Source organism: Vipera berus (assembly GCF_964194415.1).
Source record: "Vipera berus genome assembly, chromosome: 1".
In the NCBI taxonomy this organism is placed as follows: domain Eukaryota; kingdom Metazoa; phylum Chordata; class Lepidosauria; order Squamata; family Viperidae; genus Vipera; species Vipera berus.
Window position 1 is genome coordinate 342,869,985 of NC_138202.1, and position 12,471 is coordinate 342,882,455.

Consider the following 12,471-nt stretch of genomic DNA (forward strand, 5'->3'; position numbering starts at 1 on the left):
AGATGGAGAAGTAAAACCACTCCATATTTGGGTATTTAACTTCAAGGGGAGTGGTTCTTACACTGTTTGTCCCAATTACCCTTTTTCCAGTCTCAAATAATGTCATTAACCTCACAAAAAAATGCAGAATCTGTTATTTTACGGTTATCTTAACAGTGGCAGTCCCAAATTCAACCCTCAGTTCACAAGCAAGCAATTACAAATTGTGCTATTTGTACAATTAGGATATGCCCAAATTACCACCTTGGGAGCAATTACCCCCCAGTTTAGGAACCACTGACTTTCTGAAGCATAGATGCACACAGATATTAGGACAGTGGCTGGTCACATACATTGCTTTGAATCCTGGTTTAATTTAAATGGGATTTGTTAAATAAGGCATGGTGACTGGCTTCACACATCACACTAAGTAAAAACTAAACAAAGCACATTAAGGCTAAGAGTAAAGTGTGAAGACAGTCCGTGATTTGCCAGATAGATACTGGCATCAGAATATAGGGGAAAGTAGATGAAATTTTAAAGAGGGAAATTTCTGATTCATGTCTGATTCCATTCACTGGAATATAGTTTAGAGGCATTACGGAGTTTGGTCTGTTAGTTACATCTCCTCTTTTGCCATTCTGTGCTGAATTGAATAAAGCATTCAATTTGTTTTATAATTGCTGAAAAACATATCATTGAAGTTGGAGGGCAGTAGGAAGGTTGGGAGGTGAACAGAGGACAGGCTGGTAGGAAGTTGCTGGGAAGATAAAAGGGGTGGCCACTGAGTAAAGTGTATTGGGTGGTTACAGTCAATGCTAAGAAGATTGGGGGTGCACTATTTACAAATTGGCTGTTGTGAATATAGGTGCCGTTCCTGCCACAATGACAAATTATTTGATCTGAGCTGTTTATGTAACGCAACAAGTACCATTCCAAAGGCAAAGCTGCAGTTTGAAATAAGGACTATTTTCCAATTTGTGTGAAAGCACACATCAATTATTTCAGTATCTATCCCTTCCTAATTTCCTCCTTGTATGTCTGTGAGGTCTGTTCCTTGTTGTTGAGTCACTACGGAACTCCCAAATGTGTTGCTTTATATTCTTTGAAGTTAGATGAACAAGAATTATTGATATCCTAATTCCTGGACTCTCTGTGCGCAACTGAGGCTCTGCTGTGGAGACCAATGGCACATGGTGTGCCCAGCACTTTATAGCATCAAGGACAAGATACTGCAGTAGACCAAGGAGAATGAGGCCATTAGTGCAGTTTCCTTTTGGTGTGTGGCTTCTGCAAGCCAAACATAGAAAAGTCTTCTGTTATTCAATTAATATGGGGAAATGGAAAAAGATGTCCACTATCCCAGATGCTAATTATCCTTAGCAGGGATGTCCTTGGGGGAAGGGAGGTGTCAAAAAAGTCAAGATGGTTGACTTGTGATTTGGAGGGGGTTCCTTTAGTAAAGGAAATATGGATATCTGTAGGAGGGTAAACTCTGAACACTGCTGATATGCTTCCCACCTTCCCTCCTTCCTTCCTTCCTTCCTTCCTTCCTTCCTTCCTTCCTTCCTTCCTTCCTTCCTTCCTTCCTTCCTTCCTTCCTTCCTTCCTTCCTACAGGTATTCTGAAGAGGATATCCGGCAGAAGGTTGGCACCTTTCGGCAAATGCTGATGGAAAAAGAGGGTGTTCTCACTCGTGAAGATCAACACGGACGGCATATGTGAGTATGGAGAGATTGCTATCAATCACATCAACTTGGCTTCTCTTTCCCCCAGCTCCGTGGAGCAGATTCAAAAGAGTCTAATTGCCCCCAAATCGTTGCATGTAGAATCTTAGTATACCAGTAAGAAGGATGAACTGGACTTTCTATCCAGTATTCTTTTTTTCCAGCCACTGTGCAGGCGGGGGGGGGGGGAACTCTCTGCTGAAGAAAACAGCAAATCCCATGGCAGACAGTTAAAATTTCATCACTTACTGTTGCTCTGTTACAACTAATACAAGCCTTCACATGAAGGGTTCTGGTGCTCACAAGTAGCCTGTACATCATTTTACCCAGTTTATTTAAGATATAACCGCCACCAAAGCCATAAAAATAGCAGGACCAGTGTGCCTCAAATGTCAGATAATTAGAGTGCTGCTGATTATTCTCAATTACTATCCAATATGGCCATTGAAAAGGAACCATATTGCAAAATACTGGACTAAAAATATTTAAATTTTTGTCCATGAAACCACAATGCAGGAAGAGGAAGATGGTTGTAACAACCTCTCCTGTCTCTATATACTTATTAGGAAACATGGTTTTCTCTCCCCCCCTCCCCCAATGTAGCCCCTTTGATGGTTCTGTCCAGTTCAGATGGGGGTCTCCACAATAATCTCAGAAGTGCATCTTAAAGGGGGAAATCATAGACAACCATTTCCCTTTTTCTAAGGAATTTTGTCCTTAGCTGGTTCAATCACCATAGAAAGTAACAGTTTCTCAGTATAGTACAACTATTGCACAGGTTTATTGAATCACAGCTTGATTATAGTTGTCCCTTTAGTACATTCCTCATTTCCAGCACAACTAATTGTTGTTGTTGTTGTTAGTTGCAAAGTCGTGTCCAACCCATTACGACCCCATGGACAACGTTCCTCCAGGCCTTCCTGTCCTCTACCATCTTCTGGAGTCCATTTAAGCTCACACCTACTGCTTCAGTGACTCCATCCAGCCACCTCATTCTCTGTCGTCCCCTTCTTCTCTTGCCCTCAATCTTTCCCAGCATTAGGCTCTTCTCCAGTCAGTCCTTCCTTCTCATTAGGTGGCCAGAGTATTTGAGTTTCAACTTCAGGATCTGGCCTTCTAAAGAGCAGTCAGGGTTGATCTCCTCTAGGCCTGTCCAGTTTGAATGCCTTGCAGTCCAAGGGACTCGCAGGAGTCTTCTCCAGCACCATAGTTCAAAGGCCTCAATTCTTTGGCGCTCAGCCTTTATTATGGTCCATCTTTTACAGCCATACATTGCAACTGGGAAAACCATGGCCTTGACTATATGCACTTTTGTTGGCAGGGTGATGTCTCTGCTTTTAGTATACATTCCTCATTTCCAGCACAACTAATTAGAGGCATCTATTGCTGATGAACATGATTTTCCTAACTAATATTATCAGGAGAATTATCTAAATTAGTCATCAGAGAGTTGGAAAAAGTTATCTTGTAACTCTCGAAAGATTGCTGTGTTGAGAAGATAGCAGAAAAATAACGCAAAAAACAGCAAATACAATTGTAAAGTATGGATCAGAGTAGCTTTTATACTTCTCACACAAGCACGCCCCAAAATAGGCAAGCACAGTTCCTTTTTGTCTCCTGTTTTATAATCTAAAAGTGTTGATTCTGATCAGCTGGTTTTTATCATGAAATATTGTTCCATTGACTAATGGAGAAGACTATTAGAAAGGGATTTGGCTGTTCTTAGCCAGCTCTTCATCATGGAAATTTATGTCCTGGCCAACTCTTTTATCCAGCAGTTGTACTTTAATCTTCCCCTGGTCTTTGGTACATCATTGTTTTATTTTGTCCCAATATTTGTAATTTCATGAACCTATGAAATGAGCATTGACTGAGCATTCAACAGATAACTCATTAAGTTCAATATTCATCTTGATCACTAGAAAAGGTTAATTGGCTGGGCAAGCCTGCAAAGAGATTGCTCTCTGTTAAGCTAACCCTTGGTTTCTGAATTACTCTTCCTATACCATGGATAGATTATGTCAAAGCTAATTCATTTCAGGCTAAATTCATCATCCCAACTAAAGAAGTCTTTTTCTATCAAATGACCAATCACCCCTGCTGTCATTGGCTAGTTAACCAGTGTATTTGCTGCTTGTCATTAAAAAGTCATCAATTTATGAAAAGGAGGATACAACATGCTGTGAACCACACTGTAATCTTCTTTTCTGCATCTCTGGAGTTATTTCCTAATGGATGACAAAGATGGTGGTCAGTCCCCTGCACAAGCCTTTTAATTGTTAAGGGGGTTGCTTCTCCTGAACTGGAGGCTTCTCCTAAACTAAAGGTCTGGAGACTAAAACATATGAAGAAAGGTTGCAGGATTTGAGTTTGGCTAGTCTGGAAAAGAGAAGGACTAGGGGTGACATGACAGTGGTGTTTCAGTATTTGAGGGGGTTACCTTATTTTCCAAAGCATCAGAAGGCAAGATAAGAAACAATGGAAGAGAAGGAGAGAAGCAACCTGCAATTAAGGAGAAACTTCCCAACAGTGAGGGCAATTAACCAGTGGAACATCTTGCCTTCAGAAGTTGTGGGTGCTTCATCACTGGAGGTTTTAAGAAGAGACTGGATAGTCACTTGTCTGAAATGGTATAGGGCCGTGATGGCGAATCTATGGCACGCGTGCCACAGGTGGCACGCAGAGCCCTCTCTGTGGGCACGCATGCCATTGCCCCAGTCCTAGGCCTTCAGCTGGGTTTTATAAAACCTTTTCCGTTTAGGCCTCTGCCGCCATGTATCCCCCCAAAAAGGTTCAATTAATCAACTTCTCGTGGAGAAAAAAAAGTTCTCGCAAAGTTGGAATTGATTGATTGAACTTTTTAGTCCCACCCAGTCTGCAGCTACCACTGTAGCCATGCTCACCCAATTGGCCACGCCCACCCAATTGGCCACACCCACCCAAAGGGCCATGCCCGCCTGGCACTCGATGATACATAAGTGGGTTTGGGGTTGCAGTTTGGGCACTCGGTCTCTAAAAGGTTCGCCATCACTGGTATAGGGTGTCTGCTTGGGGACTGGACTGGAAGACCTCCAAGGTCCCTTTCAGCTCTATTCTGATCGATTGATTGAACTACTGTACTACACATTGCCCAGCATTGAATTGCACATTAATGTACAGCCATCAGCCAGGACAGCCATCAGGGAAGCCAAGAGAGAAATCAGAAAGATTTTCAGGCCAGGAATAAGGTTAATTTATTAATATGAAGACTTTGTTAGGGCTGGCCGTTTGGGGCAACAGAGATAAATAAGCCATGGTCCTGAGGAAGGGAAGGAGAAAAACAGGTATAATGCTCAGAATGGAGTCAAAAGATGCCAAAGGAGTCCTAAGCCTTAGCTTTCAAGGTTTAAATCAGATTCTTTTTTTAGCAGCCTCCATCTGCTTTGCTTGTAATCATGATCTTGCTGCAGATATAATTCCTTTTTTCAAGCAAGGACTACCTAGCTGTGCTTATGTAATAAGATAAACTAGGTTAGCTAAGGTTCTGCTGGCAGCATTTGCATAACACATTTCATTTGTACCACAAAAGTTGGTTGCTGCTGGCCTTGGTTAGGTTTGGTAGGTTAATGTGATATTTAGTTAGTTTATGGGTCAAAAGATAAGAAAGTTATGTAAACCCAAATGATGCTTATTACATGTAACATAAACTATAGATTAGCAAGGGCAGGCTGCATTTGCATCTCAAGTTCCCTTGAGACCCCCAAAAGTGTCATTGCGACCACAATCTAAAAGGTTCTTCTACCAGATGAAAAGCAGCTAGAATAGAATAGAATAGAATAGAATAGAATAGAATAGAATAGAATAGAATAGAATAGAATAGAATAGAATAGAATAGAATAGAATAGAATAGAATAGAATAGAATAGAATAGAATAGAATAGAATAGAATAGAATAGAATAGAATAGGAGTTGGAAGGGACCTTGGAGGTCTTCTAGTCCAACCCCCTGCTCAGGCAGGAAACCCCATGCCATTTCAGAAAAATGGTTGGCCAATCTTTTCTTAAAAACTTCCAGTGTTGGAACTTTCACAACTTCTGGAGGCAGGTTGTTCCACTGATTAATCGTTCTAACTGTCAGGAAATTTCTCCTTACTTCCATGTTGCTTCTCTCTTTGGTTAGTTTCCATCCATTGCTTCTTGTCCTGCCTTCAGGTGCTTTGGAGAATAGCTTGACTCCTTCTTCTTTGTGGCAACCCATGAGATATTGGAACACTGCTTTCATGTCATCCCTAGTCCTTCTTTTCAATCCAATTCCAGCAACTGTTCTTTATGTGTTTCAGCCTCCAGTCCCTTGATCATTTTTTTTATTGAAAAGTTTTATAAAAGTTACAATATTATCCCATCCCCAACCCAACCCTAACCCCCCTCCCCCTCCCCCACTTCCCAAAGCTGATTACAGGGTTACAAATATATAATAATCATAATCTAACTAACATTAACCAACTATATGAATAACCAAATACATAATGCACTTTAACCCGCCTATAACATAATTACAAACAATCTAATAGTATCCAAATTATACTAATACAATAATAATACCGTATAATTAAAAAAGAAAATTTTCCATTATAATAAATTATAACAATCTAAAATTTACTCATAAGCTAAATGGAACTTTTTAGTCCCATACTTTTTCTGAATAGAATCTATCCATCTTCTCCAAACCGAAATGTATTTTTCTTGTGAATGATCCTTCAAATAAGCAGAAATCTTAGCCATTGATCATTTTTGTTGCTCTTCTCTGTACTCTTTCTAGAGTCTCAGTATCTTGTTTACATCATGGTGGCAAACCTGGATGCAGTATTCCAAGTGTGGCCTTATGAAGGCATTGTAAAGTGGTATTAACACTTCACATGATCTTGATTCTATCCCTGTTAATGCAGCCTAGTACTGTGTTGGCTTTTTTGGCAGCTGAAGCACACTACTGGCTCATATTTAAGTGATTGTCCACTAGGACTCTGAGATCCCTCTCACAGTTACTACTACTGAGCCAGGTACCACCATACTGTACCTGCACATTTGGTTTTTCTTGCCTAAATGTAGAACCTTACTTTTTTCACCATTGAATTTCATTTTCTTAGATAATGCCCAATGTTCAACTCTGTCAAGATCCTTCTGTATCTTAAGCCTATCTTCTGGAATGTTGGCTATTCCTGCCAGCTTGGTGTCACCTGAAAATTTGATGAGTTCCCCATCTATCCCCTCATCCAAACCATTGATGAAGATATTGAAGAGCACTGGACCCAAAACAAAGCCCTGGAGCACCCCACTGCACACTTCCCTCCATGTAGATGCAGTTCCATTGAGGACTACACATTGAGTGTGGTTGGTCAACCAGTTATAAATCCATCTGGTGGTGATGCTGTCTAACCCACATTTTTCTGTCTTATCAAGTAGTAGGTTGTGGTCTACTTTATCAAATGCCTTACTGAAGTCCGAGTAAATGATATCCACAGCATTCCTCTGATCCACTAATTTTGTCACCTTGTCAAAGAATGCAATAAGACTTGTCTGGCATGATCTGTTCTTGACAAACCCATGTTGACTTTTGGTTATAACTTTGTTTGCCTCTAGGTGTTCATTGATGTGTTGCTTGATTAACATTTCCAGAATCTTCCCAGGTATTGAGGTCAGGCTTTCTCCCTTTTGCCTGTCACCTTAATGCCACTTTCTCCCACTAATGGACCAATCAATTCCTTGACTTTTTTCTTGTTTTTTACATGTTGAAAGAAGCTTTTTTTGTTATTTTTTTACTTTTGTCGCAAGATAAAGGAGATCATTTGGAGACTGAACTGAAGTGCTTGAAAACTCCCTCTTCTTGCCTATCCCACTTCTTCTGATTTATACATATACAATAACATCATGTATTTTAGGGTAAATCTTGTCACCTATGTTCTACATGACTACATTGTATCCTCCAAAATTTTAGAAGTGAAAATTAAGGATATGCCTGTTCTCACACCAAGGGGAGTACAGGACTGAAATGGCATTGATCATGCTTGTAGGTGACCTCTGGCAGAAGTGGGATGGGCATGGTCATTTCTTGTTTTGATCTTTTAGTAGCTTACAGCACCATTGATCACAGTATTCTTCTGAATTGGATTGGGGAGTGAGTAGCATTCTGTTATGCTGGTTCTCTTCCTTCTCCAGAGCCAGTTCCAGTCAGTATTAATGAGGGGAGGGATTTAATCTGTGGCCTATGATTTACAGGATCCCAAAGGCCTCAGCGTTCTCTCTACCCATTTAACATCTATATGACATCTCTAGGTAAGGTCATCTGGCAACAAGGAGTGAGTTGTCATCTGTATGATATAGTAACTTTATATAGTAACTTTATGAAGTAATTTTATATCTCCACCCTGCCTACTGAAATGATGCAGCTGAGGTTCTGTCTTTGTGCCTGGAAGCTGAAAGGGTTTGGATGAGAAAAATCAGATTTCCACTCAACTAAATGGCTCTGGGTTTTAGGGCTCCCTGATTCTGAAGAGTTTCCATCTCTTGATCTAGGTCAGTGGTGTTAAACTCATAATGTCATGTGACATGTCACAATGTATCATGACTTTTTTACCATTGCTGGCAATGGGGTGGGCATGGTTTCACTATGATGCATCTGGCACGTGGGCTAGCAGTTCGACACCCCTGGTCTAGATTCTTTGGCTTCCCTGGGCTGGATTAGTTAGGCTTTTGGCCTGATCCAACATAATCTTCTTTTGGTTGATCTTGTGATAGAACTAGTGAAAGATGTACAGCCTGCTTTATGATACTGTTCTGTAGCTTGTAATCTATCAGCTATGCATACGTGACAGTATCACAAAGCCAATTTAATTGAGAGCAATGAGATTCAGCTTTTCTCTCAATGGAAGAACATTTGTATTGTGTTTCACCATTCTACTGCCCACAAATTATTGCCAAAAAACACACACACCTGGATACACAGAGATACAACCCCCACCTCAGTCCTCTGTCATGAGACAATCATGAACTGAAGCTCATGAGTACTGTTTTTTAGAGTTTTTGCTCTCCAATAACTATAGATAAAGAAGTTTGTGCTGTTAACCAGAAGAATGTCCATGAACTTACCAAAGGACAAACTTTGACTCAAAGGATACTTTACCTTTTATCCATGAAGAAAACTATGAGTAATCTTTTTACTCATCGAAAAGCTATGTTCCTTTTTTTATTTCTCCAGCCCACTAATATCTCTCCCCCAAACATCCTGGGGTCCATTTCCTTTACAACAGCCAATTATTCACGTGGCTTATAATCAGGTTAAGCTTCTTCAACAGCAGAGATTAATATCTCCCAGCCAGTATCTGTTGAGCTATACTACTCTTGCTGCAGTTTCCCCCTCCTGACTCCTTTCCAAAGAAGGCTGGAGAGTCCCACCTCCAAAAACCATTATTTAGCCATAATATTGTAATTATATGCTGTTTCTGAAAAAGCAGAGACAAAGGCTGTGTGTGTGTGTGTGTGTGTGTGTGTGTGTGTGTGTGTGTGTGACATTTCCAAATGTTATTACAGTGATTTTCTCTATTTTGTCCATGATGGATTTTTTTTATTGGTGAGGAGGCATTGCTTGCATGCTGATTCAATACTTTTTGAATTGTCAGATAGCTCTCAGTAAACAATTTACTCTTATTGACAACACATGGGTTAATTTTTTAATAAATAAATACAATTAAAGGGATTCCCATTGTGCCTAATCCAAGAAATTATTTTGGAAACTAAAGCCAAATTCCCTGATTTAAAACATCATCTGGATTATTTTATTTTTTATTTATTTTAATTCCATTTATATCCCGCCTTTCTCCGAAGACTCAGGGCGGCTTACAAGCTTAGCAGTAGCCTTCATTCTATGTATATGCCTGCTTATTAGGGCTTTCACACACACCCCAAGCGGCATTATTACAAAGTTAGTTTAATTGCCCCCAACAATCTGGGTCCTCATTTTACCTACCTCGGAAGGATGGAAGGCTGAGTCAACCTTGAGCCTGGTGGGATGCGAACCTGCACTAATTGCAGGCAGCTGGTGTTATTTAAGGAGGCATTAGCCCACTGCTCCACCAAGGCTCTTTAAAGAAAATTATAAATTGTATTTACAGAGAAGTTATGAGGGCTTTGGCAGTTGTGGATGTGATCCAAGATTGTGCAGCCAAGTCACTTTTGTGATTTTTCTCTTACTAACATAGCAAAACAAGATAAGGTTCATTTTAAACAGCTTTGCAACTTAGCTAAGCAACCAAACAAAGTTTTCAATCTTAGAATTTTCTTCACTGAATAAGAACTCTTCTACTTTTACATTCCTTTCCCTCTCCATATTTAGAGATAAGTAGGATAGTATCACTTATAAAGCCTTAGTAAGACCACACTTTGAATATTGCATCCAGTTTTGGTCACCATATGTTGAAACTCTAGAAAGAGTGTAGAGAAGAACGGAGAAATTTCCTGACAGTGAGAACAATTAACCAATGGAATGGCTTGCCTTCAGAAATTATTGGTGCTCCATCACTGGAGACTTTTAAGAAGAGACTGGACAGCCACTTGTCTGGAATGGTAGAGGTCCCTTCCAACTCTGTTATTCTCTTATAGTTTTTCATAGATCTTCCTGGAAAAAGTCTATGTGGTAAAAAAAAAAGACTTGATGGCATATAATTAATCAACCATTTAGAGATAAGCAAGGAGATTAACTATTATGGTTGATATTATTTTTCTGAGAGGGCAGGATATAGTCTCTCTCCTGGCTTCCCACAAGTTAGCTGCCTTGGGTAGGCTTGTCCTATAACAATGCTTTCTTTCCTTCAGCGCATCTTGAGATTTCTCCTCACTTCTGATCACATCAAAAGTTTTGCCCTGGGCTGTCTTGAAAAGTCTGTCCTAGAATTCAAATTGGTCTGCTAACCATTAGATTTTATTTCTCCTTCTCATAAGAGTTCTCCTTAAAATCCCAACCTTCTCATCTTGTCCTTACCAGCTCAGTAGCTCTCCCTGTTTTCTATACTGCCTGTACTGTCAGGGTCAGCTAGAAAGAACAATATGTCAGGCTGGGTGTAAATGTGACATAATAGCAGAGAGCTCCAAGCAACTGCATGCTGACACAGGAGGCCTTTGGATAATGCTGCTCTTTGTACTGTATAAGATTGGCGAATGCTAATTTATACTAAGATGCTAATTTATATGTGCAAGTTTGGAATGAATTATAGTAACTTAAAAATAATAATTTAATATATAATAATAATAATATAAAGTTGGAAGGGACCTTGGAGGTCATCTAGTCCAACCCCCTGCTGACACAGGAGGCCTTTGGATAATGCTGCTCTTTGTACTGTATAAGATTGGCGAATGCTAATTTATACTAAGATGCTAATTTATATGTGCAAGTTTGGAATGAATTATAGTAACTTAAAAATAATAATTTAATATATAATAATAATAATAATATAAAGTTGGAAGGGACCTTGGAGGTCATCTAGTCCAACCCCCTGCTCAGGCAGGAAACCCTATACCATTTCAGGCAAATGGCTGTCCAGTCTCTTCTTAAAAACCTCCAGTGTTGGAGCATTCACCACCTCTGGAGGCAGGTTGTTCCACTGGTTAATATTTCACTTAGGAAGAAATATAAGACCAGATGAACTGTCTGCCTCTTTCTCAGTCTTTCTCCAGACAATAAAAACTGATGGGGAATTTTTAGTCTCCCTGACCATGGTCTTTAGTGGAGTTCTTTTCCTCAATTTAAAATTATTACTGCACTGTTTATAAATGTGCAGAAATGGCATTTGCCAAATACAACAAATATTACATTCATTAAGGCAAACTTCAATTGGGACAGAAAAAGAGATCATTCAAGCTGATTGTTCCAAAGTGGCATCCCCATGGTCACATGATCAAAATTCAGGCACTTGGCAACTGACTCATGTTAATGACAGTTGCAGTGTCCTGGGGTCATGTGATCACTTTTTGTTCATTTCTCACAAGCAAAATCAATAAGGGAGCCAAGTTCATTTAATAACCATGTTACTAACTGAACGTCTGCAGTGATTCACATAACAACTGTGACAAGAAAGGTCATAAAATGGGGCAAAATTCACCTAACAAGTGCCTCATTTAGCAATAGAAATTTTGGTCTCAATTGTGGTTTTAAGTCAAGGATTACCTGTATGTGTGGAATTAATCTGAACTAGGAGTCTATTAACCCTGCAAACCTGCTGAAGATTGAAATTTTTTGCTCAGTCACTTCATCCATACACACACACACACACACACACACACACACACACACACGGACAAAAAATTACAGAAAAGAAGTTTTAATGTGATTGTGGCATATAGAAATAATATTAGTTTTGTCAATTGTTTTACAATGTGCAGTCAAACACACAAAGAATCCTGGTGCAAACATGAATGAAATCATATTCAGAATGGGGCTTTTCCAATAATACTAGATATATTGGTAAGCTCTGAATGACTGTTTCTCTTTTTTCTTGGACAGAGTGATAGAAAATCATCATATGGTAGACGGAGAGGAATATGCCATACAATATGCAGAGTATGAAGAAGGTTGCCCACTGCAGTGTGACTGTGCAACTGACTGTTACCAATATGACAGCAGTCACCAGGAATACAGGTGAGTGTCATGGATATCAGCTGTGGCTCCAAGGGAAACTCTATCTTGAGTTAGGTACACTGATTTTCTAGCAAGATTTTAGTATTCTATGAAGTTTAAACAGA

The 12,471-nt window shown here is 39.7% G+C and overlaps 1 protein-coding gene across 1 annotated transcript in view; it reads left to right on the forward strand.

Moving 5' to 3' along the window:
• SRRM3 (serine/arginine repetitive matrix 3) overlaps positions 1 to 12,471 on the forward strand; it is a gene marked incomplete at both ends in the record, with an annotated part of 85,687 nt that overhangs the window by 26,070 nt on the left and 47,146 nt on the right. Inside the window, 2 exons of the mRNA XM_081320034.1 lie at positions 1,599 to 1,700; positions 12,233 to 12,367. Of these exons, the coding sequence (XP_081176160.1) occupies positions 1,599 to 1,700; positions 12,233 to 12,367 (237 nt within the window). The remainder of the gene's footprint in view (positions 1 to 1,598; positions 1,701 to 12,232; positions 12,368 to 12,471) is intronic.